General features: G+C 38.8%; 5 protein-coding genes and 1 pseudogene across 5 annotated transcripts; 5 read left to right on the plus strand and 1 right to left on the minus strand.

Moving 5' to 3' along the window:
* Positions 1-408: 408 nt before the first annotated feature.
* On the plus strand, positions 409-1,885 carry LOC103964350 (F-box protein At1g61340). Its single transcript, XM_009377320.3, has 4 exons — positions 409-567; positions 708-1,007; positions 1,108-1,182; positions 1,277-1,885. Exons 2-4 carry the CDS (start codon positions 732-734, stop codon positions 1,550-1,552), a joined length of 627 nt encoding a protein of 208 aa, XP_009375595.2. The 5' UTR covers positions 409-567; positions 708-731; the 3' UTR covers positions 1,553-1,885.
* An 878-nt stretch (positions 1,886-2,763) lies between these two features.
* LOC103944248 lies at positions 2,764-5,581 on the plus strand (annotated as a pseudogene).
* A 3,347-nt stretch (positions 5,582-8,928) lies between these two features.
* LOC125476477 lies at positions 8,929-10,042 on the plus strand. Its single transcript, XM_048582665.1, has one exon. The coding sequence runs from the start codon at positions 9,009-9,011 to the stop codon at positions 9,855-9,857; it is 849 nt and encodes a 282-aa protein (XP_048438622.1). The 5' UTR covers positions 8,929-9,008; the 3' UTR covers positions 9,858-10,042.
* A 3,994-nt stretch (positions 10,043-14,036) lies between these two features.
* LOC103964118 (external alternative NAD(P)H-ubiquinone oxidoreductase B2, mitochondrial) lies at positions 14,037-18,308 on the plus strand. The gene is made up of 10 exons (XM_009377042.3): positions 14,037-14,576; positions 15,437-15,719; positions 15,809-16,015; positions 16,152-16,402; positions 16,530-16,752; positions 16,825-16,929; positions 17,078-17,347; positions 17,452-17,573; positions 17,737-17,856; positions 18,014-18,308. Exons 1-10 carry the CDS (start codon positions 14,488-14,490, stop codon positions 18,102-18,104), a joined length of 1,761 nt encoding a protein of 586 aa, XP_009375317.2. The 5' UTR covers positions 14,037-14,487; the 3' UTR covers positions 18,105-18,308.
* An 880-nt stretch (positions 18,309-19,188) lies between these two features.
* Positions 19,189-22,439, plus strand: LOC103963931 (protein TRANSPORT INHIBITOR RESPONSE 1). The gene is given in 5 exon segments (XM_009376843.3): positions 19,189-19,668; positions 19,671-19,917; positions 20,334-20,829; positions 21,092-21,898; positions 22,062-22,439. Coding segments are annotated over 4 exon segments (1,704 nt in total). The 5' UTR covers positions 19,189-19,466; the 3' UTR covers positions 21,851-21,898; positions 22,062-22,439.
* Positions 22,440-22,482: 43 nt separating this feature from the next.
* Positions 22,483-23,464, minus strand: LOC103964030 (dynein light chain 1, cytoplasmic-like). The gene is made up of 2 exons (XM_009376944.3): positions 23,084-23,464; positions 22,483-22,984 (listed from the first exon to the last, which is right to left on the minus strand). Exons 1-2 carry the CDS (start codon positions 23,219-23,221, stop codon positions 22,793-22,795), a joined length of 330 nt encoding a protein of 109 aa, XP_009375219.1. The 5' UTR covers positions 23,222-23,464; the 3' UTR covers positions 22,483-22,792.
* Positions 23,465-24,957: the final 1,493 nt, after the last annotated feature.

A 24,957-nucleotide genomic window follows, 5' to 3' on the forward strand; every position in this document is an offset into this window, starting at 1 on the left:
AATTAGAAAAACATAAAATCCTCACCGTCCATCGACATCATACACACACATGTCACGCCACAAACGAGTCAAGAAAACTCCACCACCAGATGAGATCATGAGACTGTCACTTTATTTTAACCCCAACCCAACGTGCTAAGAAAGCTACCGACACAGCCGACTCGGACCGACCACATAGCCATGTCATCACCCACGGCGGCACCGGTGCAGCTTCCTACCTGCGCTCTCCCTCCGCCGCGTGTCCGCTCAACGGCTAGTTTTGCTTACCCTCCTATTTTTTCAATTTTTTTTTAACTGCCCAAAAGGATAAATTAGAGGAACCCGAGATACTTTTCACAGAAAGTTCGAGTCGATTCCGCGAACCGCGTAGAATTTACCAGTTTTCGCTTTTTAAAAAAAATAATAAAAAAATAATCTTTTCGCTCCGTGTATAAAATCCAAAAGCCTCCTTCTACTGGTGGAAAAATCGGTTTCTCTGTTTCCATTCCACGGCAAATACACACAGAAGAGAGAGAAAGTCTAGAGAGAGAAAGAGATAGTGTGAACAAGGCTCGAATCTAACGCAAGGTTTCTTACTCTATTTGCTTTTGGATTTTCACTTTCTCTAGATTTTAGAAATTTTCAGAATCTGGTTTCAATAGATTCTGCTTTTTTCTTGTTTTTTACTGTTGTTTGTTGTCTGATTCGATTTTTGTTTTTGGATTTAGAGATTACTGATTGATTGGAGCAAAATGGCGTTGGGAAGGAAGTGCAAGAGTTGCTTGACATCCAAGCGCGGCGCCGGCGGAGTGACGGCGGAGGCGGAGGGGACGATGGAGTTAGGGTTTGTGAAGTACACGCGAGCTTTGGGGAGGAAGAGGATTGGGATTTCTAACAATGGCGAGGAGGATTCGCCGGCTGATTTGTATCCCAAGACTCCATTGAAGAAGCAGCGGAGTGGGGAGATGATTTGGGAGTCGGAAACTGCCGCCTCCTCCGCTCTAGAAGCTTTGCCTCAGGAGATTCTGGTTAGCCCCAAATTCTCAATTTTTTCGATTGCAAAATCAATGCAAAATCGATTTCGATTTAATTCGTTGCTAATCATGTTACTATTTTTGTGCATTGCAGTTGAAGATTGTGTGTGGAGTCGATCACGATGATTTGAAGCAGCTTTTCCATGTATCGAAAGCAATTAGAGAAGTGGTGAGTCTAATCAGTTCAATTAACTTGAGTAATTGATTTTTATTTGTTTTAGCAACTGGCATTGATTTTGATCTTTCCTACTGTGCGATCGCAGACTCTGATTGCTAAGCAATGTCATTTCGCTTACAGCACGCCTTCGAAAACCCCAGCTTTCCGAACCGCCATCGATTTCTCAGATTCCAACTGCTGCCTGGACGACATTGAAGCTCCGAATGCTCCGAAACAGTGGAGGCAGATGCACAGGAAGTTGCCTAACGGGAAGAAGCTTGCTGGGTTGTCTGTGAACTTGTTTGCCTCGTGGGACGAGGAGGAGGAGGAGCAGGAGCAGGGGACTCGAAAAGGGCTGTTCATGGAGGAAGACGATGAGTGAGTCTGCAAATATGCAATGTGGGTACTGTAAATACAAACTCATACTTGTGATTTCATAGTTTTCGTCGATTAGGTAAAGATAGAAAGCAGCAGAGTATGTGCATAACAGAGAAATATATTGTCGCAAGCAGTTTCTTCAAAGCTATCATTGAAGACCATAAACTTGCTCGTTCATCTCTTTTTGTACATGTTTTGAAGAGAGAGAGAGAGAGAGATTCCACTATTCACAAGTTGTTTGTTAAGGGCTAATCTTGTGCCCTTCCCACTCGGATAATGAATGTAGAATGTGTACAACATTCGTGTTTTTTATGAAATGAAATGATGTTTTCATGTACTTGTTCTTTCTTATTTCATAAATATTGGTTTTACAGTGGAATTTCAATTTTTTTTATAGTATCAGAACATGTTGTTTTACGTGTGAAATCAAATGGACACATGTATTTCACGTCATCCTGTTGTGTTGTTCACATGTTAGGCTTGAAAATTCGTCACACGTGAGAGGAGTGTGTTGAGAATAAGTTCTACATTGATTAAAGAAGAGACCTTGTATGAGTTTATAAAAGGTTGGACTATTCTTCACACTTGTTTACGTTTTTCATATTTATTTTAATTTTTAACCGTCAGATTCAACGTAACTTTTAAAATATGAATTTGATGACGACGGTATAATCAAATTTTGGGAATTGGGACATCATCGGTGGGCGGATGTTATTTAGAGCAATTGATGGGAACTGGGAATTTACTATATCGGCTGTACGGAGTGTATGTGGACATTGCCTAAATTTTAGCTGTTCTAATTAAATCATTCTTCCAATGAAAGTAAGGCTGGTTTGGTTCAAATGTCTTCATAACGCTTTCCGATAAAATATCTTGTTTTAATTGCTATGACTTGCATTTCCTTTTAGAGTTCGTAAGAAAAGCATCCGAATATGGGCAACAAGAAGGGAAGCTTCAACGTGTGCAATGACGTGCTAACGGAGTCACACAATTATTAAATACTGTATGTAAAGTCTCGTAGCGTAGACTTGTGAGTAAATAAGACATTAAAATGATTAAGTGCGTTGTAAGAAAATTTAAGTTGAGCAGGTGACGTTAAATTAAACAGAGTCGCTTTGTTTTTCAACTCTGTCACCTTGTTAATCAATTCTCATCTCAAATTTACACGTAGCTTTTAAAATGTGAATTTGATCAATAATGTTCTAAGCAATTTTGGGCTACAAATTAGGCGTTTGGGTTTACATGAGTGGGTACAACGTCAATCTAACTCAACTCAATAAATGATTAGGTTGATGGCAAATAGAGTCAGGATGATTTTGATGAAATTCTCACTAGCCAATCGGGTTTTAAGTCGGGTTGATCATAGACAAGTTTAGGTTGATTCTTATGTAGTTGCTCCATGGAGTTTGTACAAACATTATTTTGTTTTTATAGTTAAAGTAAAAAAAGTATAATATTAGTGAGCAAGGAGGAAAGGTGGGAAATAGATATTTAAACTTCGAGTAGTGATAATATCCGTAACCATTATCACCTAAAAAGAAATATCGAACCAAGAGAAAAAAAACTAATTTAAAAAAAAAAAACAAAACGAAAGAAGTCCGCGATACAAATACAAATGGAAGGCCCATATATGCAGCCCATTTTACAAAGCCCAAAATTTTAAGTGTTTCAAATCTTAGGCCCAGAAAATTTCCACCGCCATTATTCAACCCAAAATACAAATTCTGACACCTATAAATACAACGCCAATTAGCCAAAAATCTGACATAACCGTCTTCGTTTCGCGCGTTTTATCTCTCTCATATATCCGTACCGTTTCTTTTCTGTACTCTCTCTAATGGCCTCAGCGAAACGCGAAGCTTCTCCCAGTGAAGACGAACCGCAGGAGGCCCTGAAGAAGGCCAGGGTCGCCGGCGACGACGTTTCGTCCTGCTCGTCGTCCTCAGAACCCGTAAACCGGAAGCAGCGCTTAGTGCTCAATCGCGCCGACTGTGCCCTGGGTGTTTTGAATTTGAATTTTCCTCTGTCATTACCCTAAACGCTGAAAATTTAATTGCTGCGATTGATGAATTGAATTGGTTTTTTTATTTTTTTTGGTGGTAAGATTTTGTAATCGAGGGCAATGAGCGTCGAGGATCTGCACTTTGCGATCAGGGCTTTGCTTATTGCTGGTCCGGAGCTCGAGCGAATATGGGGATTAATGGAGGGAAGTACTGTTTCGGCTGCAAGATCGTGTCTTTTCAATCGGTGGACATGGAGGATACTAAACCTGATCAGCAGCATCTATGCCGACTCGGAATTTCGAGAGGGGATGATGCGGTTGGGGAGTCGGGGGTTTTTCCCTCATGTTTTGTTGAAAAATGTGGTCGTGGAGTTGCAGTTCAGTGTTGAAGATGGACTTGTTGCTGAAGAGGGTTTTAAGCCTTGGGCATGTGCACTTGAGGATGGAAATGCAGTGATGGGACCTGCTTTTTTCGGACCCGAGGGCTTGTGAAGTGGTTATGATGGTGGGTTTGCCTGCATCTGGAAAGACTACTTGGGCAGAGAAATGGGTGAAGCAGCATCCTGAGAAGCGTTATATTTTGCTTGGGACAAATTTAATTCTCGATCAAATGAAGGTGTGTGCGATTGTTTAATGTTCTTGTTTTATTTTGTTTTCGCCATTCTAGTGCACTCACTAGAGAGCTTCTAGTGGTGTTTGTTTTATCGACCAGTATTTAATTGCAGAGTGTGAAACTGTGTGCAGGTGCCAGGGCTTTTGCGCAAGAACAGTTATGGGGAACGATTTGATCGCCTGATGAATCGAGCGACCTGATATTTTTAATGTCCTTTTATCCAGAGCAGCCACCACACCTCGCAATTACATAATTGATCAGACAAATGTATACAAGAGTGCTCGTAAACGTAAACTTAAGCCATTTGTTTTCTTCCGGAAGGTAAGCTACGTGTGTAAATTTATATGGAAAGATTTGTATTCAGCTTACTTAACCATATGGGTAATTTTGTGTTTTAATTTTCAATTCCAGATTGCTGTTGTGGTGTTCCCAAGCCCCGAAGTGCTGAGTGTTCGTTCCAAGAAAATAATGGAAGAAATGGGAAAGGAGGTCCCTGTTGAAGCAGTAAATAATATGTTAGGTAATGGATCCTCCACCATCTTTGTTCTTCTAATGTTTATCATGTTGTTGTATTTAAGAGGCGTGTTATATTTTTGGCAGCCAGTTTTGTTTTTCCTGTCAGCAAGGATATGCGTGGTTCAGATGAGTACTTCGACGAGGTAAATTACTGACAAACAGCACACTTTGATTGTTCTATTTGTGTTGTGGCTAATTCTTGTTTTCTTCTATAAGGCTATGTTTGTAGAACTCAACAGGGAAGAGTCACAGAGATATTTGGATGAGATGAAGCGGTCACTCGCAAGCAATAACTCTAATACGTATTCTGTTGGAAGCTCTGTTCCTACGTTCTCACCAAATTATGGGCAAAGTCTTGTGCCGCCAATTCCTCCGCCTGCACCTAGGATGACCGTGGTGCAGCCATATCCTATTCCTTCGCCTGCTGCAAGGGCTGTTAACCCTTCTGGAACTTATTATGGCTACTCGGGCAGTTACAGTGGTGTTCCTAGGGGAGTTACAGATCATTACCAGAGTTATGGACGACCAGGTGCCCCAACTAACCCCTACGGTAGTAGTACCAGTGGAGCTTATCCAGTAGGCAGTGCAACAACTTCTTTCACAGGCAATGCTTACGGACATCTTGGTGGTGCTGGAGATCCCAGAAGTGCTGCTCCCTGGGCTCCAATAGCACCTACATTTCTTCCCAATCCTTCCCCACCTGCACATGGAGGTAACTTCATTGTAAATTATCGTTACGTGTATCTTTAGATGCTTTATACTATGCTCATTGTGTGATTGGCTGTGATTCAGGCTTACCGTATGGAACTCCAGCTCCTGGTCCTCAGTATGGACATCTTCCTCCTGTTAACACTTCATATCATGGAGGCCATTACCCTCCTAGGCCGGGGTAATACTACTGACAGCTATAAAGATTTGACGGTCATCATCTTGACGCCTTAGGCTACCCCTCCGGACAGACTATTCACAAAACAGGAAGAACTAGAAGGTAGATTGGGTTTCATGAACTGCTGCTTCTTGCAAAGCATGATAGCTTGTAAGATTTCGAGGGAGGGAGGGAGATAGGTAGTTGTATATTTTCAACTCTAGGTTGCATATGACTCTGCATTTTGGTTCTTTCATCAACAATTAACGTAAAATCGCATTATGATATCATAGTGATGCTTAAGTAAAATTAAGTCATGCCCGGCACTGCTTGCGGAAGTGCTAAAAGCGCTTTGTGACAACCAAAAAGTGTTTGTGAGTGGTGTGGTTAATAAGAATCGCCAAAAGCTGATGCGGTTGTTTGGTCTTGAAATTGAAGGGTCCCAAACCATGTGATAGAGGCCCATTTCATTTGGATTTCAACCTTTGAATTGGTCGCGTTATATTCGTTGTCTGCCACAACCAGAAGCAGCTCCACTGTCGTTTCATTTTCCCATCGAACTAGCTAGAAGTGATCGACATTGAAAAGAACACTCAAGCATCTAAAAGCTTGGTTTAGAGTTTAGAATTTAGATAGGTGTGCAAATTGGATTGAAATTTTGATTTCACCCTGTTATGATCCGGTAATTTTCGACTTTGGAAGGCTTGAAATTCTCAAATCCAAACTTTTTTTTTCAAAGTATTGAAAAATTGGAACCTACTTGGAAATTCCAAAGTTCTAAAATTTCGAAATACATCGGGTTTCCAATCTTGAAGCACATAGAATGACTAAGAGAAAGAATTATTGCTTTGGGTTAAAGAACTCAAGAACAAAGCAATACTCAATGCAAGTGGTGGATTGTGTTTCGAATTTAAATATTCATCTTCTTTACAATATCGTTTATAATGTAAAAAAATAACCATTGAATTTTCAAGCGTGAACTATGTAAGCATCTCTCTCATATATTGTTTCACTCAATTATATCATGTATCTCCATTAATCCCCCATACATGCATACAATATCAGAGCTGAGGAGCATGCTTTGGTTGGAGAGGTTCTTTTTTTTTTTTGGTAAAAGTTGGAGAGGTTCTTCATTGTGCTCGGGATATTGAATGGTACACCACATGTTATTATACCATTCGAGATTTTTTTTTTCCCCAATAATCCCTTTAATTGTATAATAACGTGTGATGTTCCGCCACATATTCGGACACTAAAAACTCTCTTGATTGGTTGATATTAATGTCGTTTCACTTCCAATCACAACGCCTGCATTATTTTCTTCCAAGTCAAGTTAGGATTTAGTGGTTGACAAGTTTCAGGTCAAATCAAACCTAGATGTTATAGAACACGAAAAAAGAAGTCTCCATTCTCTCCTGTCTTTTCCAATTAGCCTTTGCAGCACTATAACAATTTTGGGTACACCAGTACTTTACCAGCGGTTGCACATGCATTCTAACCAAAGTGGATTCCCATTACCATACCACCTTGACATCGTTTTTAATGTGTTAAAAACACGACTAACTAAGCGTCATAATACAATTAGTTGAAAATTAATTTTTTAAATTTTCCAACCAATTGTATTTATTACGCAATCTCTCCACTAATTGGCAATGTGTTAACCCTCACATATTTCTGTGAACGAGAGTCGGGATTCTTAGTTTCGTTGTCACTCTTTAGCACATTGGTAAAACGGTCGGGTGTTAACTAACTCTCCATTTCAGAAAAGTCATATGCATTCTTCAATTGGAAGGAGTGCCTGACGATTGTTTTGAAATACCAATAATAGTTTTGTTAACAAATTTGTTAGAATTTATTGTGTTTTAGTGTGCGTGAAACAAGTTCTGGTACACCAAGTATCATATTACAATTAGTTAAAAATTATTTTTTTCAAGTTTTCAACCAATTGTATTATTACTTGGTGTACCAGGCCGTGTTTTTGACACATTGAAAAATCTATCCACTAATCAGCTAAGTGTTAACCCTCATATAATTCTGAACCAAAATCAGCATTCTTAAGTCGATTGTCACTCTTTAGCTCATTGGTAGAGCGGTTAGTCTGTTAACTAACTCCGTATTTCAAAAAAAAGTTATTGCACTCTTCAGTTGGAGAGAGAGCACGACGATTGTTTTGAAATACCAATTATAGTTTCCCTTACGAATTTTATTAGAATTTATGGTACTTTGGTTTCCAATCATATAATTGGGATGGCAAGCAGTGCAATATAAGTTGCTTCAGCCTTTATGGCATCTAACGAACACCCCCTTTGATTTAACTTTAAGGCCAAGAAAGCGACATGCAATATCATTTGGCCATAACTTGAGGATGGCATTGAATCGGTTTCCTATCTTTCAAAGCACTGTCATTAGTTTTAAGGCACATCACATCCCCATTACTTGTCATTAGTATTTAGACAAGATGATTAATATTTTATGAACTTTGAATATAGCGTTGAATAAAATAACGATGCATGTTATTGTATTAGTAAATTCGTCGTATTACTTTGTAATGTAAAAGTGATACGACAGAAATACAATTATAGTTAAAATGGAAAAGGACTAGTTAGATGTATCGGATGATTGGTGGTGACCTTCTGAACTGATTAAGTGAATGTGACAGATTAAATTCATGAATGCAAATAATTATATACATCTTTTAAGGTTGATCTCAAACCCTAGATTTTATGGGATAAAGGTCACCTTGGTAAATGCGTATCAAGCTACCACTTACATGGTAGAATGACACTTCATCTCCTCTCCTAGGGAAAGATTTTTTAATGTACCATAAATACAGCTTGGTACATTAAGTATTATAATATAAGTGGTTCGATACTTAAAAAAAAAATTATTTTGCTTGAATATCATCTTTTGTTGCTGACATGAGCTTCACTTTCGATTGAAATTATGTTTTAGCTTTTTGACGTATTCGAAAAGAAAAATGTTATATTTTACTCCAACATAACATTTGAATCCAAACTTTATAGTAAATTAAAATCGACATAATGCAAGACTTCTATCTGCGATATATGAAACGCTCAACATTAACTTCCTCCTATTCACATTCCTTTCCCAAAACAGTAATGTTAGATAGGCCAATTATTTAGATCAAATTCGCAAACTGTGTGATGTATCACTAATAAAAAATAAACACGTTAATCAACAGTTAAATAGTAAATCTGATCATGAGCAACAACGTTATATAATTTACAAAATTAATTTAAATAGTTTATCTCCCTAATGTTACACTTTTCAGAAAAAAAAAAAAAAAAGACTCTAAAACTCTAAAACCCCACAACCCAATCATCTTCCAAAGCCGACACTCTCAATCCATCTCTCCTCCTCCTCCCTCAGTCTTTTTTATCTTCTTCCACCTCCAATGGAATTTGTTTTTGCTTTCTCTTGATAAAGAAAGACCACATATTTTCATGGAAGAAAATGCGAGTCTCATCATCTGGGAATCCAATTCCATAACTTCCATTCCAAACTTACTACTTTCCGAAACCATGACCAACTTTTGTGCTTCAATTTCCTCAAGCCCTCTGTTTTCCAGCATTGTCGCTCTCTGCGCTCTGATCCTCGTCTACTTCCCCAACCATTTCCTCCAGATCATTTTCTCGCCGGTCCTGATCATCACCGGATTTCTCCTCGTCTCGATTCTCCGCCTCGGCGCAGTTCAGAGAATCGAAACGGAAGGCGATGAGCTAAAAGAAAAGGAAACCAATCGCTCTGTGCTCGAAAGCGAAGAAAACAGGGGAAACTGCAATGGAGTCCAAGAACAAATCCCAAGTTTGCAAGAGGACCAAGATCAAAGATTTTTGGACTACCAATCTGAAACAGACTCCGAAGGTGAAGCCGGTTTCGACCCGAAGCCGTGCTTCGAAGACTTGTTCGTCGAGTGGAACGTGAAGGCGCCACTGGAGGTCATTTATGAAGAGTACGAAGGTGAAGAAGATGAGGTGGAACCGAATGGAAACGATCCGGACTCGAATCGAAAGGATGGAAACCAAGTTCTGGGTCTTGTGAAGCACCCTTCGTTGTCGCTGTGTTACCCGGAGTCGGACTCGGATAGCTCGTCGGATGGTGGGTTTTCGGTGCCCGGAGTGTGGGACTCGCCGGATGCGATGTGTTTCCGGTGGGAGGATGATAGAGAAGGGCTGATCGAGATTGCTCTGGACGGCAATTCAAAGAGAGGCGAATTGGATTTTCGGGTTGATCACGATCACGATGAAGAGAATTTGATAGAGATTGATATATCTCCGACGAGAAAACAATGAATTTTGCGACGACAAATGGCAGTTTGACGGCGAGCTTAGGTTCAGCTAGTGTTGGATTGGTAATGAGATTAATATCAATACAAGATGGATATGTTTTTTGTTCCAAAAAAAAAAGATGGATTATGTTTTCTTGTTTTATGCACAGTAATCAACATCAGATTAATTTAAAGGCTTTTAAACAGAAAGAGTCATGAGATTGACATAACTATTATTTTAATCTTAATTAACTTTGTCTAACGTAAATATTTAAGTTCTTTCGTGAAAAATCTGTCATACACTCGTTAAGTAGATGAGTTGGTTTAAAAAAAATACCTTTAAAATGGTAGTCATGTAGTAGTTGATGTGGCCGTTTAATAATAATGTTCACATATTTTTCGCGAAATGATTAAAATAATTTACGGTAGATAAATTCAAAAATCACTTATATCGTTGCTACTTAATACTACGGTCTAATAGTATATTATTGATAGCTCATTGCAAGGTTAAGCTCATCTCTTTTCCCTTAATGTAAATAATATTGATAGCTCATTGCAAGGTTAAGCTCATCTCCTTTCCCTCAATGTAGATAATATTATGTTAAAAAAAAAAAAAAAAAAAAAAAAATTGAGCATATCATTTTAGTTAATTTAACTATGTCCATATCTGTAGGGAAATTTTATTTATTTTTTTGAGATTGTGAAAATTGGAGTGTTTTGAGATGTTGGTTGAGAGAAAAACTTGTGTGGGGCTTTACTTGCCACTGAATTTTGCTGAATGGCACTATAATCCAATGATGTATATCTTTTTCTTTCCCCACCCCCCCCCCCCAACCCTTTTTCTTCCTAAATTTCCCTCTAGTACGTTTGTTTTGCCGTCCACTTCTACCATCATGTTAAAGATGGATAATCAACCAAAATAGTTGTACTTCAACCAAAATAAAGTGAAGGATAACCAATAAATTGTGAAAAGATAAACTCGATAGTATGGAGTGAGTATGCAAGATTGTATTTAGAGTTTGCTACAAAATATTCTAATCCTTTAGAGGAGAAACATAATTACGCAAATCACAACTCAGAGATATATAAAACAGAACGAGCTGTTGGCCAATGAAAAAAAAAAGTACGTGTTTGGATTTTCCTTTTTTTTTTTTTTTTTTTTTTTTTTTTCATTTCATGATAGTCGGAGAAGATGACTTTGTTTTGCCCCATATTCTTATGAAGAAAGGAAATAAAGAGGGGGTAGAAGACTGCACACGGCAGAGAAAACTGGGGAAGAAAAATGAGAGAGAACGAGAAGAGGAAAAAAAAAAAAAGGAACAGACAAATTTTGTTAAACATCAAGTCTGTGTTAGGATATGTATAGAAAAAAAGGAACAGACGAATTTTGTTAAACATCAAGTCTGTGTTAGGATACATACATACATATATATATATATATATATCATATTTTCATTTCAGTATAGATGGAGAAGATAGTTTGATTTTTTCACCATTATTCTTATGAAGGAAGGAAAGGCACAGGGTGGGGGAAGTAGCCGGCAGAGAAAATTGGGAAGAAAAAGGGGGAGAGAGGAGATCTGAGGAAAAATGAAATCTTAAATTAATCTTATGGTGTATATCAATTAATAGGAAACATAATTATGAGAGTTTTAAATATTAAAGAAAAATAATAAAAGATAATATTTAAAGACTTGTCACGTAGTGAATTTTGATTGGATTGTATTGTGACTTAGCAAAGTTCCGTGGCAAGTAAAGCCCCACACAAGTTTTTCTCGTTGGTTGGAATGTCTAACATGCCTACGGATGACAATTGTAACTGTTAAACCCGATATTCGTGGATAACCGTCCGAATGGATTGGATTTGGGTATGAAAAATCGAGTATATTTTGGATATGGGAAAAAACTATGAATATTATTCAGTTATGGTTTTGGATTTGGTTTTAACTTATAGGAGTCACTCATTCGTATCCGTCTCCGAATCCAAACCGAATGGTATATAATATAATAGTATTAAATATATATGTATATGTATATTTATTATTCACCGAATCCATTCCCTTGTGAATACAGAAGTTGCATTGTGTGAGTTGCATTTTGTGAGAAAGTTGGAAAGTTTTGATATCAATAAAACAAATGAGAATTCAATGGTACTTATGGAAGATATCATAGATCAGCTAACATCATCAACGTTTAGAATTAATTTTTATACTCCACAAGATCCATTCATTAAATCATTTTATACATCAAATATTTAATAACGAAATTAATATTTACTAAATCATAATGTGTTAATTGAACGAAATGATGTGTTTGTAGAAGATTTGATTATTAATTAAGTGTCGTTTAACGTACTTATTTCTTACTGGTGACATATAATTCGATTTACAAATTTAATTTAATAATTTGATCTCTTAGCATTATCAGATACTGCAACAATATATAACCAAACTACGTAATCAGATTATAACACGTAAGTTGGTTACTAATACATGTAAGTTGGTTCCAAATGATCTAGTTGGGCCTCTTCAAATAGAAAGTGGGCTTCTGATGGGCTATAGTCCAGTTTCTTGTTCAGCTTAAATTGGCATAATGGTGAAGCCTAGTTATACAAGAAAGGGTAGATGCATATGAATTATTAATATTGGATAATTCATATCAATTAGGTCATCTTTAATGGGACCGAAAAATTTAAATTCAATTCTCTAAGTCTTGTTTGGTGTCTAGAATTGGGTTGAATCTAGTCGGCATTTATATTTAAACCAAATTCTAGAAGAAAAACTTGTATAACACGAATACACCGTTACTGTGACGTCTTGTGTCAATAATATAAGATCGTGTAACAAGAATCTAAAACGTGATACTCTATCATTGACACGAGACGTGACTACATCCACCTGATAGAAGTCCCCCTCCTCGATTCCAGACACCAAACGTGACGTTATATTATGAAGTTGGTTCGGCGTATTTGGTATGGCAAAGAGAATCATCAAGGAAAAATGAATGGTTTGATGAAGGCATATTCTTCATGCTTTTGAGATGTACGAGTATCTTATATAAAGGTTGGCAGGTCACATGCCTTTTGACACATCAAACTATCACATGCAAATTTGGGTTGAACAACCAACGAGTCCCAACAAATTTCCAAACTTTATGCTCATTTGACATATTATTTTAGTGTTTGTAAGCAAGCATCGTAATCTTGCTTGTACCGTCCTCTTTCAATACCACAGCTGCCAGATCAAACATGTGTACGGCCGAAAAAGAAAGAAAGAAAGAAAGAGTGTCTTAAAAAATACGCGAGCCAAAGAGTAAAACACATAAAAAGTGAAGGATTCTAAAAGAATATAAAAAGGAGGTGTTTGTACCAAATCTAACTCTAACTGATATTCCTCTTTAAGTAAATGAGAGGTATTATGTTTGATTTTCGTCAAATGTGAATTTGAACAGTATTATTGCTAGTTTATTGTAAGGCTAAGCTCATTTCTCCCCCACTTAGTGTAGATAATATCATTTGTTAAAAAAAAAAATATATATATATATATCTCTCTATATAACTAATTACCTTTTTTACATCTTGGAATGGAAGGGGTTAACAATAAGTATATAAAAATGGGAATTTTAACGAAAAACTCCCGGTACTGTTCACTTTAACGAAAAACCATATTTTTACACTAAAAAGTCAATCATGATACTACTCACTTTACTCTTTATTTTATCTTTATCGTTAAAATTCAAAGTTTTCAAATCATTTTTATTAGTTTTCCTTACAAAAATATTACTTCTTTTTTCAGATCAAAGAAAGTTTACTTTTACATTTTGAAACGGAGCTGACTTTTGAACATATTAAAGATTTTGTCAATTTTATTTTCAAAATCATAATTATTTTGTAGAGTTTAGAGCATCTTCAATGATCTTCCTATATGAACTCCAACGCAACAACGCTACCCGAGCGATGCTCGAGGATGCTTCGTTTTAAAAGAAGAATAATAATTTCCTTCCAAGTGCTCTTATTTGCTTAGGTAACAAGTCAAATACTCGACGTGTCAAAAAACAACAAAGCATATTCCTAAAACCGGTCAAAATGTCTTCGGTCTATTCCTCGAGATTTAGTCTAATAAAGGCCACAAAATAAGAGTCCAGATATTCGTTGGATTCTCTTTGTAAATATCTCGAGAATTCGTGAATCGATATTTAGTATGCACCAATAAAAAAGAAAAAAAGGTCAAGGATTTGGTGTTACTCCGCGAATTCTGGGGCCGCATGCTAAATTACAGCTACGCAGCCTCGAGGTGTCCGTGCCCACCACCGCAGACGTGTCCAACTCCTTCAAACGAACCGCTCCGTTTTGATTCGATTCGCATTCGCGTCACACGTGGCATGGGTTTTTGCCTTGCGCTCCAAGTCGCCAGCAAGGCTGGAAACCGTCGCCTCCAACCTCTCCGGAGTCTTTTAATTTCTTTCCATATATAAACGCCTTCCACTTTTTTCCTCTCATGCATTCCTACAATATATAAGCCGCGTTTCTCTCTCTAAATTCTCTCTGTAACTTGCCCTTCTTCCTCCTCCGCCGCCGCCTCCTTCTGCTTCTCTCTCTACATTTTGTGCTTTTTCGGCTGCGGATCCGAGCGCCGAAAGGCTTGAAACCGCCGAAAATGCGAGGTTTCGCTCTCTTCGACCGAGTTTCTAAAGCGTTTCATGACTATCCTAAGGCTTCCAAAATGCTCGTCGTCGTCGCCGTCAGGTTTACTCTCTCTCTCTCTCTGAGTCCATCTCTTTCGTCTTCTGCATGTTCAATCCGCTTCAGCTGTGCCTATTCAGTTCGATTGTTGTGTATTTATTTGAAAATATGAGCGAAACTGCTAAATTTAGATTTTTTTTTTCAGTTTTTTTCTCTATGTTATGCTCTATTAGATTGTTTTATTTTCTGTTAATTTCCATCGATCATTGCTTTTTAATTGGAAAATATTTGCTCTGTTTTATTGCATGCTGAAAAATATGTGCACTGTTTTTTTTTTTTTTGTCTCCAATTTTTTTGGAAGTCTCTGTAGTCGATCAGATCTCATTGAATCTGTAAGTTAAAATTGGAAGTCTCTTGGACTCATTTCATATATGTGGAAAATTGAGTCTGTAAGTTAAAGAAATTGTGAGGAAATTGGACTTCGTCGATCTGAAACATTGAGTTTCATGAACCGCCGCCAAAGTGGCGCCTCTGTTGATATAACAGAATTAGTATGCACAGATTCATCCATTAAAAGGATGCTTTGGTGCATTAGTTCATGTCTTATGGTGGCAATTTTGGCGCGACTCAAAACATGCACGAATATAGCATTTTACGTGTACATGATTAACACTGTTTCATTGACTTAAAATGATGATGCTATGGTCTGTTAGTTCAAGCTATGAACCAAAGCCAATTCGTTGGTGGTTCCGTGGCTATCAAAAAATCAAGGTGCAGGGATTCATCGAATTTTGCCGCATATTTAGGAAGTTTAGATTGAAACTACGCGTTTTTACTTGTTTCGATACTGGATTTTGTTATTGGTATGCTCGCATCTTATTTGGTACATGATTTGATTATGTTTTTGTTTTGTCTTGTGGCAGTGGTGGCGGCTATGTGGCTTACGCTGAGGCAAACTCTGAGCCAAAACTGATCAGCAGCACGCCTGGCATAGATCAAGGGGAAAATAAGAAAAAGAAGATCGTCGTACTTGGAACTGGCTGGGCTGGAACTAGTTTCTTAAGGAATCTGAAAAATCCCAACTATGAGGTTCAGGTCATATCACCTCGGAATTACTTTGCCTTCACCCCTCTGCTACCAAGTGTTACCTGTGGCACAGTGGAAGCTCGCAGCATTGTTGAACCAATTCGAAACATTGTTAGAAAGGTAATACTTGTTGCTTTGGGTGTTGGGAATCTCTCGTTGCCATCACTTATTATTTAACTGGATTGATTTTTTTTTTTTTTTTTGTACAGAAAAATGTAGATGTTCAATTCAGTGAAGCTGCGTGCCTCAAGATCGACGCACAAAACAAGAAAATCTATTGCCGATCTAATCTGGAAAACAATTTGAACGGACAAGAAGAGTTCGTTGTGGATTATGACTACCTTATTATAGCTGTGGGAGCCAATGTTAACACATTCAATACTCCTGGTGTGACGGAGAACTGCCACTTTTTGAAGGTAGTTTTCTTGTAAACCCTGCACTTGTACTAATAGAATACGTTCTTGTAAGTTTTCTCTTGTGAATCGAGTTTTGATTAGTTGAATGTATGCATCTTTGTTTTATTAATCTCGGGAAATTTACTTCTACATGCAGGAAGTAGAAGATGCTCAAAAAATTCGAAAAACTGTTATTGACTGCTTTGAAAGAGCAAGCCTTCCAACTGTAAGCGATGAGGAGAAGAAGCGAATTCTTCATTTCGCTGTTGTTGGAGGTGGTCCAACTGGTGTGGAATTTGCTGCAGAACTTCATGATTATGTCAATGAGGATTTGGTCAAATTGTATCCCGGGGTCAAGGAACTAGTTAAAATTACACTTCTCGAAGCTGGAGATCATATTCTGAATATGTTAGTAAAGAACTGACATCTAAACCTTCGTTATTTATTTGTTTGGAACTAGTATTTTGTTATTGAATGTAGCAATATCTGTTTGTTATTTCTTCATTATCATTGAATTCTTCTCGTGTTTTTGCAGGTTTGACAAAAGAATCACAGCTTTTGCTGAAGAAAAATTTCAAAGAGACGGTATTGATCTGAAAACAGGATCCATGGTTGTGAAAGTAACAGATAAAGAAATCTTTACCAAAGAACTGAAAAATGGCGGGGAAGTTTCTGCCATGCCTTACGGAATGGCACTCTGGTCAACTGGTATTGGAACGCGTCCTTTCATAAAGGATTTCATGGCTCAAGTTGGTCAGGTGTGTTTCTCTTCTCATTGATGCTGTTGACTTCTCTCTCTAGAAGCCTTATGAAGTTCAATTGAATATCAGGCCAATCGACGAGCTTTGGCAACTGATGAGTGGCTGCGAGTCGAGGGCTGTGACAAGGTGTATGCAATTGGTGATTGTGCGACAATAAATCAGCGCAAAGTCATGGTAACTGCACTTTTGACTGGTTTCTCCGTTAAATCAATACGATAAACCAGTTGTTGATTCTCTGTTTGCTATAACCTGGATCAATTCTTTGTTTAAATCTTCCACCAATATGTCTAGTTTGTTTTTTTAATGCCTGTTTGCTTTTCAGGAGGATATTGCTGCCATATTCCGCAAGGCGGACAAGGATAATTCAGGAACACTAACAATCAAGGAGTATCAAGAAGTGATTAAGGATATCTGTGAAAGGTATCCTCAAGTGGAGCTATATTTGAAGAGTAAACAGATGAAGAATATGGTTGACCTTCTGAAGGAAACAGCTGATGTTTCGAAGGGAAACGCGGAGCTGAATATCGAACATTTCAAGACCGCTCTTTCCAAAGTGGATTCCCAGATGAAAAACCTTCCAGCCACAGGACAGGTACTTGGTTTGGTTTATGAACATTTCGACATTAGTAATGTTATCAAGGGCTCTTCTCCACATATTGTATGTCTTATTTGCCTCTTAAATGCTACGCATTCCAGGTTGCTGCTCAACAAGGTGTCTACCTTGCCAAATGTTTCAATCGTATGGAACAGTGTGAGAAAAGTCCTGAAGGTCCTCTCAGGTTCCGTGGAGAAGGTCGCCATCGGTTCCATCCCTTTAGGTACAGTTCAAAGCCATGCATTACGATTCTTGTGCTAGAAAAATAGTGCCTTTTTTCTTTGATAATTAAATAAAAAAACGAGATGATTATCAAACGGGTGCTATATTTTTAGCGATGTCTTGGTCAGTTGTTAACATATAGAATGATTCATTCTTGTGTAAAGGTACAAGCATCTAGGTCAGTTTGCTCCGTTGGGAGGAGAGCAGACAGCAGCTCAGCTTCCCGGAGATTGGGTTTCGATTGGCCACAGCTCCCAGTGGCTTTGGTATTCTGTTTATGCAAGGTATTATTTACTTTACCATTTCAAATATTCCAACACAAAGTTACAAACACATATTTTAGGGTCCTGTTACATTATCGCGCGTTTACGTGTTTGTACCATAGAAAAATCAAAATATTGATTTCATTCGTAACGCATTTGCGTTTGAACAATGTTTCAGCAAACAAGTGAGCTGGCGCAACAGAGCACTGGTGGTATCCGACTGGGGTAGGCGTTTCATCTTTGGGAGGGACTCGTCGCATTTGAATTGAGCCGGCGTCTGACGATTAATTCACAAACACTTGGACGCACATTTAAGAAGTTTTGTTTTCGAATTCAAATCATTCGTCGAGGAATTAATTACTTGAAGCGGCAGCAGCAGATCTTCCTCCGTTGTAACTTCCTATCAGTCTCTCGTGGATTTAGATGGTTTCACCAGTACTGTTTTTTTAATAAAATAAGAATTTAGTCGAATATTTGGTGGGGTTGTTGTCGTTATTCAAACCATATTGCACTCATGTCAATAGTTTTCGACATATGCTGAAACACTATGATGAGTGATAACAAAAGGATTTGTCAAGCGATGACAACGTAACCTGTTGAGAGATACCTAGCATACATTACATCAAACACTTAATAGGCACAGTAGGAATTTTTATCAAACATTCAGAGGGTCGTCGGATAATATTCACTTGCATAGTTTTCAGACTATGGGTGGTCCTGAGATCACATTGATGATGATTATGAGACCTCCTTTGATGGTGGTCCTAAACTCACCTTGGTCCCAATGTAAGTCCGTCCCTACCTACATCATCCAACAAAAACCACTGCCCACTTATGTAAACACCCTTGATTTCACCCTTACGTTCAATGAATTAAGCTTATCAACTGACACTAATAGGAGCTTTTTGTTACTGGCCCACTCAAAATGTGTTGTGCTTAGCACTAAACTTGGTGCTATGTGCAATGTAAGCTGAACCAAGATATAAGATCCATTTGGTGACGCATTAACAACAAAGTGCGGAGCTTGTGGCTTATTTCTCTCATAGTGCCGCCACGTGAAACGTTGCCGACAAACAACAGACACCGATATTTTATATGGACACCCAGCAAAGAAGGCCGTTGGAAGAACATGGGTTTGTTTAAGCTCTGGGGGACATAGTGGGAGCTCAAGATAAGTCTCCACTCCACTTTCGACATGACACCGCGAATGATGTTTAAGGAAGGAGAATCTACCTACACTAGGTTAATTGGTGTTTAAAGCAACGCAACTTAAACTAGCTCGAAATATTACGGTGCATGATAAAAGTATTTTAAGTCAATTATTAACAAGATTTTAAAAGACGTTAGACGCAAGTAAAAATGAGTAGAAATACCGTAACAATAATATTTTTGTTGCTTCGAAAGTCCTCTAATTACCGTGATTAAAAATTAACCAAAGGTTTAGTTATATTTCCTCTGCGGTGCTACTGCCACTGGTATAATGCTCCACTCTCTTGATCTTCTCTCTCCTTCTTCGCTACATCAACCTCCCGTTCATCACTCTCGCTCCAACCTTTTCTTCTCCTCTCACATCCGGATTTCCACACCATTTCTCACAGCTTCCACCACACTTAGACCTCCCTCTCCCTTGCATGGATTCCCAAAGAAAGAAGGTTCTGGAGCAGGTGCTGAACCTGGTCACGTCACCCAAGGACCGGAGCTCCGTCTCGCTGGTCTGCAAGGACTGGTACGACGTGGAGCGCCACTCTCGCCGCCACGTCTTCATTGGAAACTGCTACTCCGTGTCGCCGGAGATCGTGACCCGGCGGTTTCCCAACATCCGAAGCGTGACCCTGAAGGGAGGCCGCGGTTCTCGGACTTCAATCTGGTGCCTCCGAATTGGGGCGGCGACGTTCGGCCGTGGCTGGAGGTGTTCGCTGCTGAATACCCGCAGCTCGAGGAGCTGAGGCTGAAGAGGATGACGGTGAGTGATGAGAGCCTTGAGTTCTTGGCTGCTTCTTTTGCTGGGTTCAAAGCTCTGTCGCTGCTCAGCTGTGACGGGTTCAGCACCGATGGCCTTGAAGCCATTGCCACTGACTGCAAGTAAGTGTCTTTTTCATTTTGATTTGGTTTTTAAGTGCTTTTTCGATTGGTTTGTGAGATCGCTTTCACTACTGCTTAGAAAGTCTTATACTAGGAGTACTTTTAGTAGGAAGACAATGAAACCTTTATTAAAAATCAAAGTGCTTTCCGAAAAAGCACTCTTCGAACAATGACATGGTGGGTCTTTTTTCAGAAAGTGCGTTTATGATCTAGAACCCCCCAAGTTTTACGTGATAACATACTTAGAAACATTTTTCTAGAAGGAAGCAATCGAAACATGCCCGAGATCTAAGACCGGTAGTCCGATGACGTTCTATCCCCAAAATCTGCATGTTTGATCTATATGCTTTACTGCTTATGCTGAACTTCACTTGTTGAGGAAAACACCTAAATCCCATCCTAATTTGGTTTTACAGGAATTTGACTGAGCTCGACATACAGGAAAACGACATCGATGATAAAAGTGGAGACTGGTTAAGCTGCTTCCCTGAAACCTTCACGTCAATGGAAATCCTAAACTTTTCCTGCCTGAATTCCGATGTCGACTTCGATGCTCTTGAGAGTCTTGTAAGTAGGTGCAAATCACTGAAGGTGTTAAAGGTTAATAAAACTGTAACCTTGGACCAACTACGAAGTCTTCTCACCCATGCTCCTCAACTTCTGGAGCTAGGCACCGGCTCGTTCTGGCAAGAGCTCACACCCTCTCAGCATTCAGAACTCGAAAGAGTGTTTAGCAATTGCAAGAATTTATATGCAGTCTCTGGTTTATGGCAAGCAACAGCTCTTTATCTCCCGGTTCTGTATCCTGTCTGTACGAATCTTACTTTCCTGAATTTGAGCTATGCAGCAACTTTGCAAAGTTGGGACCTTGCTAAACTTGTTCCTTATTGTCCACATCTCCGGCGCCTTTGGGTAAATGCCCCATTTCTTTCTCTTTTATATATAACAGTTCTTCATTTTGAGAAAGCTAATCTGATAAAGTTAGACGAGAAAAACAATAGCGGTTTTGAAATCGTTATTGGTTGATCACAACAATGACATAATAGTTTCTTCATTTTGAGAATGCTAATCTATTGAGGTAATAGCATTTTGAAATCGCTGTTTGTTGATCACAACAATGACATGGTACATGTTGACTGTAGGTGCTAACTCTTAATATCAATTTTTTCTGCAGGTGCTGGACACAGTGGAAGACCAAGGGTTGGAGGCTGTTGGATCAAACTGTCCTTTGCTTGAGGAACTCCGTGTTTTCCCTTCTTCTCCCGATGGAGATGATATTGTTGATGGGGTGACTGGATCTGGATTTGTTGCTGTGTCCAATGGCTGTCCAAGACTCCGCTATGTCCTCTACTTTTGTTGGCAGATGACTAATGCCGCTGTAGCAACTGTTGCACAAAACTGCCCTGATATAACCCACTTCCGTCTCTGCATAATGACCCCAGCAAAACCAGATCACCTGACGGGTGAGCCTATGGATGAGGCTTTTGGTGCGGTGGTGAAGACTTGCACTAAACTCGAAAGGCTTTCGGTTTCAGGTTTACTGACTGACCTTACATTTGAATACATTGGGAAATATGCCAAGAATTTGGAATACCTTTCAGTAGCCTTCGCTGGAGACAGTGATCAGGGGATGCAGTACGTGATGAATGGTTGCCCCAAGCTCAAGAAACTTGAGATACGGGACTGCCCGTTTGGGGACGCAGCTTTGCTCTCAGGTTTAGAGAAATATGAATCTATGAGGTCACTTTGGATGTCAGCCTGCCTTGTGACAATGAATGCCTGTCGGTCATTGGCAAGTAAGGTGCCGAGGTTGAATGTTGAGGTGATGAAGGATGATGAAATTGGTGATGACAGTCAGGCTGATAAAGTCTATGTTTACCGTTCTATTGCCGGGCCAAGAAAGGATGCCCCGGCTTTTGTTCTCACCTTCTGAAGACTGAACAGCTTTTGTGCTCACTCTCTGAACCTTACAAAATACATGGTACTCTCTCTCTCTCTCTCTCTCTCTCTCTCTCTCACACACACACACACACACACACACACACACACAAACTCGTAAACAGCTTTTGAGTTGAAATTTGAATCGTTCTATGTACACAAATTTTGGTTTTTCTTTTCTTTTAACATTTCAGCTGGTGCAACAGGGAATTTGTGATGTATGCAGTCATGGCTGAGACGTTTTTAGGTGAGGGATTGAAGTAGAATTTGAGGCACTGACCATTCACAAAGTTAAGCAAAGAAGGATGAAGCGAGATTGGCTCTTCAAGAATGGTCGCGTGTAGAATAAGTCATTGACAATAAGAAAGAAGTTCTGCTATTGGGTTCAAGTCGTTCGTCGAGGAATTTCATGCAGAAGCAGTAGATTTTCCTTCATACTTGTATCGGAGTTGTGGATTAGTTAGTCTAACTCACCACAATGTTTCGAAAAATAACATACGACATTCGTAATCCTTTGCTACTGGAATATGTGGGGATTGATTTCTAGTTCATAAGTCAATTTGATTTTGAAGTATAATTATTTATAACCCTGAATGCTAGTTACAATAATTCTTGAGAAAAAAAAGATCATGAAAACAAATAAATTGTAATTTTACGAGAATGACTTACATAAGACGGCAACACCAAGTGACAGAACTTTGAAGTTCCTATATGTTTCAACAGTCCTTTGCTTGAGGAACTTCGTGTTTTCCCTTCTGATCCCGACGGTGATAATATTATCCGTCGGGTGACTGAATCTGGGTCTGTTGCCGTGCCTCATGGCTGCAGAAGACTCCGTTATATCCTCTACAGTTCTTGGAATTTGTTCATTTATTTATTTTTTTGATATACAAATTCGAGGAGAACGAAAAGGAAGCAAAGTTTTACGAAGCAGAGCTTATGCCGTCACGGCCTCCAACGGCAGGATGTTATTTGCTTCCACAGCGAGATTGGCTGTTCCCCTGAAAAGCAAGAATGCAAGGCTACCGACGAAGAAATAGATGAAGCAGCCTTGGCTGTGTGTCACAAACGAACCAAAATCTGTTCCTACGATGCACTGCCACCCCAGCCCGTACGTGTCATCAAATTCCTGCATGGAAACAAGCAAAGAAGGCAAAAATAAACACGTGAATTTCAAATGATTTATTGAGGATTCAATGCTGAGGATAATCCAGGAAAGAGAGGTGACCTTCTTTATGAATTGGGCAATCTCAGTGGGTTCAGTGACATCGAAGTTATCGAGAGCCCTTGCAGCTAACTGGAGAGCGTCTTGCTGCATTGTTTGAAGCATATCAGTCTCATTGACGACGGCTTTGCCTTCCAACATGGCTCCAGAAAACCTGCCTGGAACTGCCGTTGCAGTTGGGAAATCGCGAAAGAGCTGCAGATATATAAGGCAGTTTAGAATGAAGGCAAAGGCTGTAGTGAAGCGAATTATATCGAAACGGGAACTTCACATTTCTATGTGGTACTCTCCATGCCGCGTGTGGTCATCAAAGAATAATGCAAAGGAATAAAGCCAGGTGGTCAGGAAACAGACAAGCTGATTGTGTCATGGATGATGGGGCATGGAAGAAGATGCATTTCTTGTGTACAGGATCTCGCATCTTGTTCGATCAATTGCTCAAGTCTGCCGTAGCGAGGGGCAGTTTTCGATTCGGGGTCCACATTATCTCGGAGATGCAGGACGTTTATGGTTGTACAAGTAAGATACTTCTGTGAAATTCAATGATGGTGTTCTGAGGTTGATGGTCAGTTGTCTATTTGCCTACACTCTTGTTTTCTTTTCTTTTTTTTTTTTTTCGTTTTTTGTTGATCCAAGAACCTATAGCTTGTCATTGGTTCGGGTTGATGATAAAAATACAGCAATTATCCACTTGTGTTGTTCTGGATCAAAGGCCTCTATATGCACTTTATTGAAAAAACAATTGGCCCTTTTACCAGAGAAGTGTCAGCCTAAAAAATCATCACTAAATTTAGCGGAAATGAGTTAGGTTTAGGATAGGTTCTAGATTTGATTTCAGGATTACGATAGGTCCTGGATTCCGTTCCTCCAAACATGAATAGCAAGTCTTCAGCCTTTAATTATCAATTGAGGCATATATATGATGTAACTGGGCTTTTAGATGTGCAGCCACTTCATGCAGATTTGTTGTTAGTTTCAAAACTCGAACTATAAATATATATATATATATATAGGCCATCTCCAACCGAGGGCCAAAGGGCCAAATATAATTTATTATTTAAAAACTACAACTTAAATTCAAATCTAACGGCTAAGTGACGTCAGCTAGCCGTTAGTAGCTGACATCATGCTGACGTCAGCTAACCGTTGGATTTGAAATTTTCTTTTGCTATAAATAGAGTGGATATTGGGCTATAATTCACACAACTTTGAATTCAATCTATTTCAATTCAAGTTTGCAATGAATTCCAACTTTAGATCCTCTTCGGATTCCAATTGGGGGTCCTCATCCAATTCCAAATTGGAAGCAAGATGGGCGCAAATGAGACAAGAAGATGAGGAGTCTGATGAAGAAGTTCAAGTAAGGCGCAACAAACAAAACAGAGCAGCAGCCATGGTGTGTCAGCCAACTAAGGAACAACCTTAATATGAAACAAATTTTGTGAAATAGAAGTTATAGGATAAAAATAGAATTTAAAATAAAATAAAACAAATTTTGTGAAATAAAAGTTATAGGAAAAAATGGAATTTAAAAAAAATATGAAACAAATTTTGTAAATTAAAAATTAAAGGAAAAAAAATAGAATTTAAAAAAAATGAAAAATAGAAGTTATAGGAAAAATTTTGTAAATAAAAAAAAATAATAGAACTGTAAAAAAATAATATTCAAATGCAACGGCTAGCTGACGTTAGCTAGCCGTTGCATTTGAATTTTTTTCTTAAGCATTCTTGTCGGTTATAACCAATAGGAAATATGATTTTTCTGGCCAACCCCGAGCTGGCTGCATGCAACCAGCCCTCCAGCCTTCTCCGATTTCATGGGGCCCTTTCAAATTCCACAGCCCTTTGGCCTATCCCTCGGTTGGAGACGGTTTTCG

Source organism: the organism of the source record quoted next, unplaced genomic scaffold, assembly GCF_019419815.1.
Source record: "Pyrus x bretschneideri cultivar Hongxiangsu unplaced genomic scaffold, Pyrus_bretschneideri_v1 Contig19, whole genome shotgun sequence".
NCBI classification, from domain to species: Eukaryota; Viridiplantae; Streptophyta; class Magnoliopsida; order Rosales; family Rosaceae; genus Pyrus; species Pyrus x bretschneideri.

Coding starts and splice junctions, on each gene's coding strand:
- LOC103964350 (XM_009377320.3), top strand. CDS start 732: ATGGCGTTGGGAAGGAAGTGCAAGAGTTGCTTGACATCCAAGCGCGGC. Junction 1,008..1,107: donor CTTTGCCTCAGGAGATTCTG/GTTAGCCCCAAA, acceptor TGTGCATTGCAG/TTGAAGATTGTGTGTGGAGT. Junction 1,183..1,276: donor CGAAAGCAATTAGAGAAGTG/GTGAGTCTAATC, acceptor GTGCGATCGCAG/ACTCTGATTGCTAAGCAATG.
- LOC125476477 (XM_048582665.1), top strand. CDS start 9,009: ATGGAAGAAAATGCGAGTCTCATCATCTGGGAATCCAATTCCATAACT.
- LOC103964118 (XM_009377042.3), top strand. CDS start 14,488: ATGCGAGGTTTCGCTCTCTTCGACCGAGTTTCTAAAGCGTTTCATGAC. Junction 14,577..15,436: donor CTCGTCGTCGTCGCCGTCAG/GTTTACTCTCTC, acceptor GTCTTGTGGCAG/TGGTGGCGGCTATGTGGCTT. Junction 16,930..17,077: donor TAAATCAGCGCAAAGTCATG/GTAACTGCACTT, acceptor TTTGCTTTTCAG/GAGGATATTGCTGCCATATT.
- LOC103964030 (XM_009376944.3), bottom strand. CDS start 23,221: ATGTTGGAAGGCAAAGCCGTCGTCAATGAGACTGATATGCTTCAAACA. Junction 22,985..23,083: donor TTGCCCAATTCATAAAGAAG/GTCACCTCTCTT, acceptor GTTTCCATGCAG/GAATTTGATGACACGTACGG.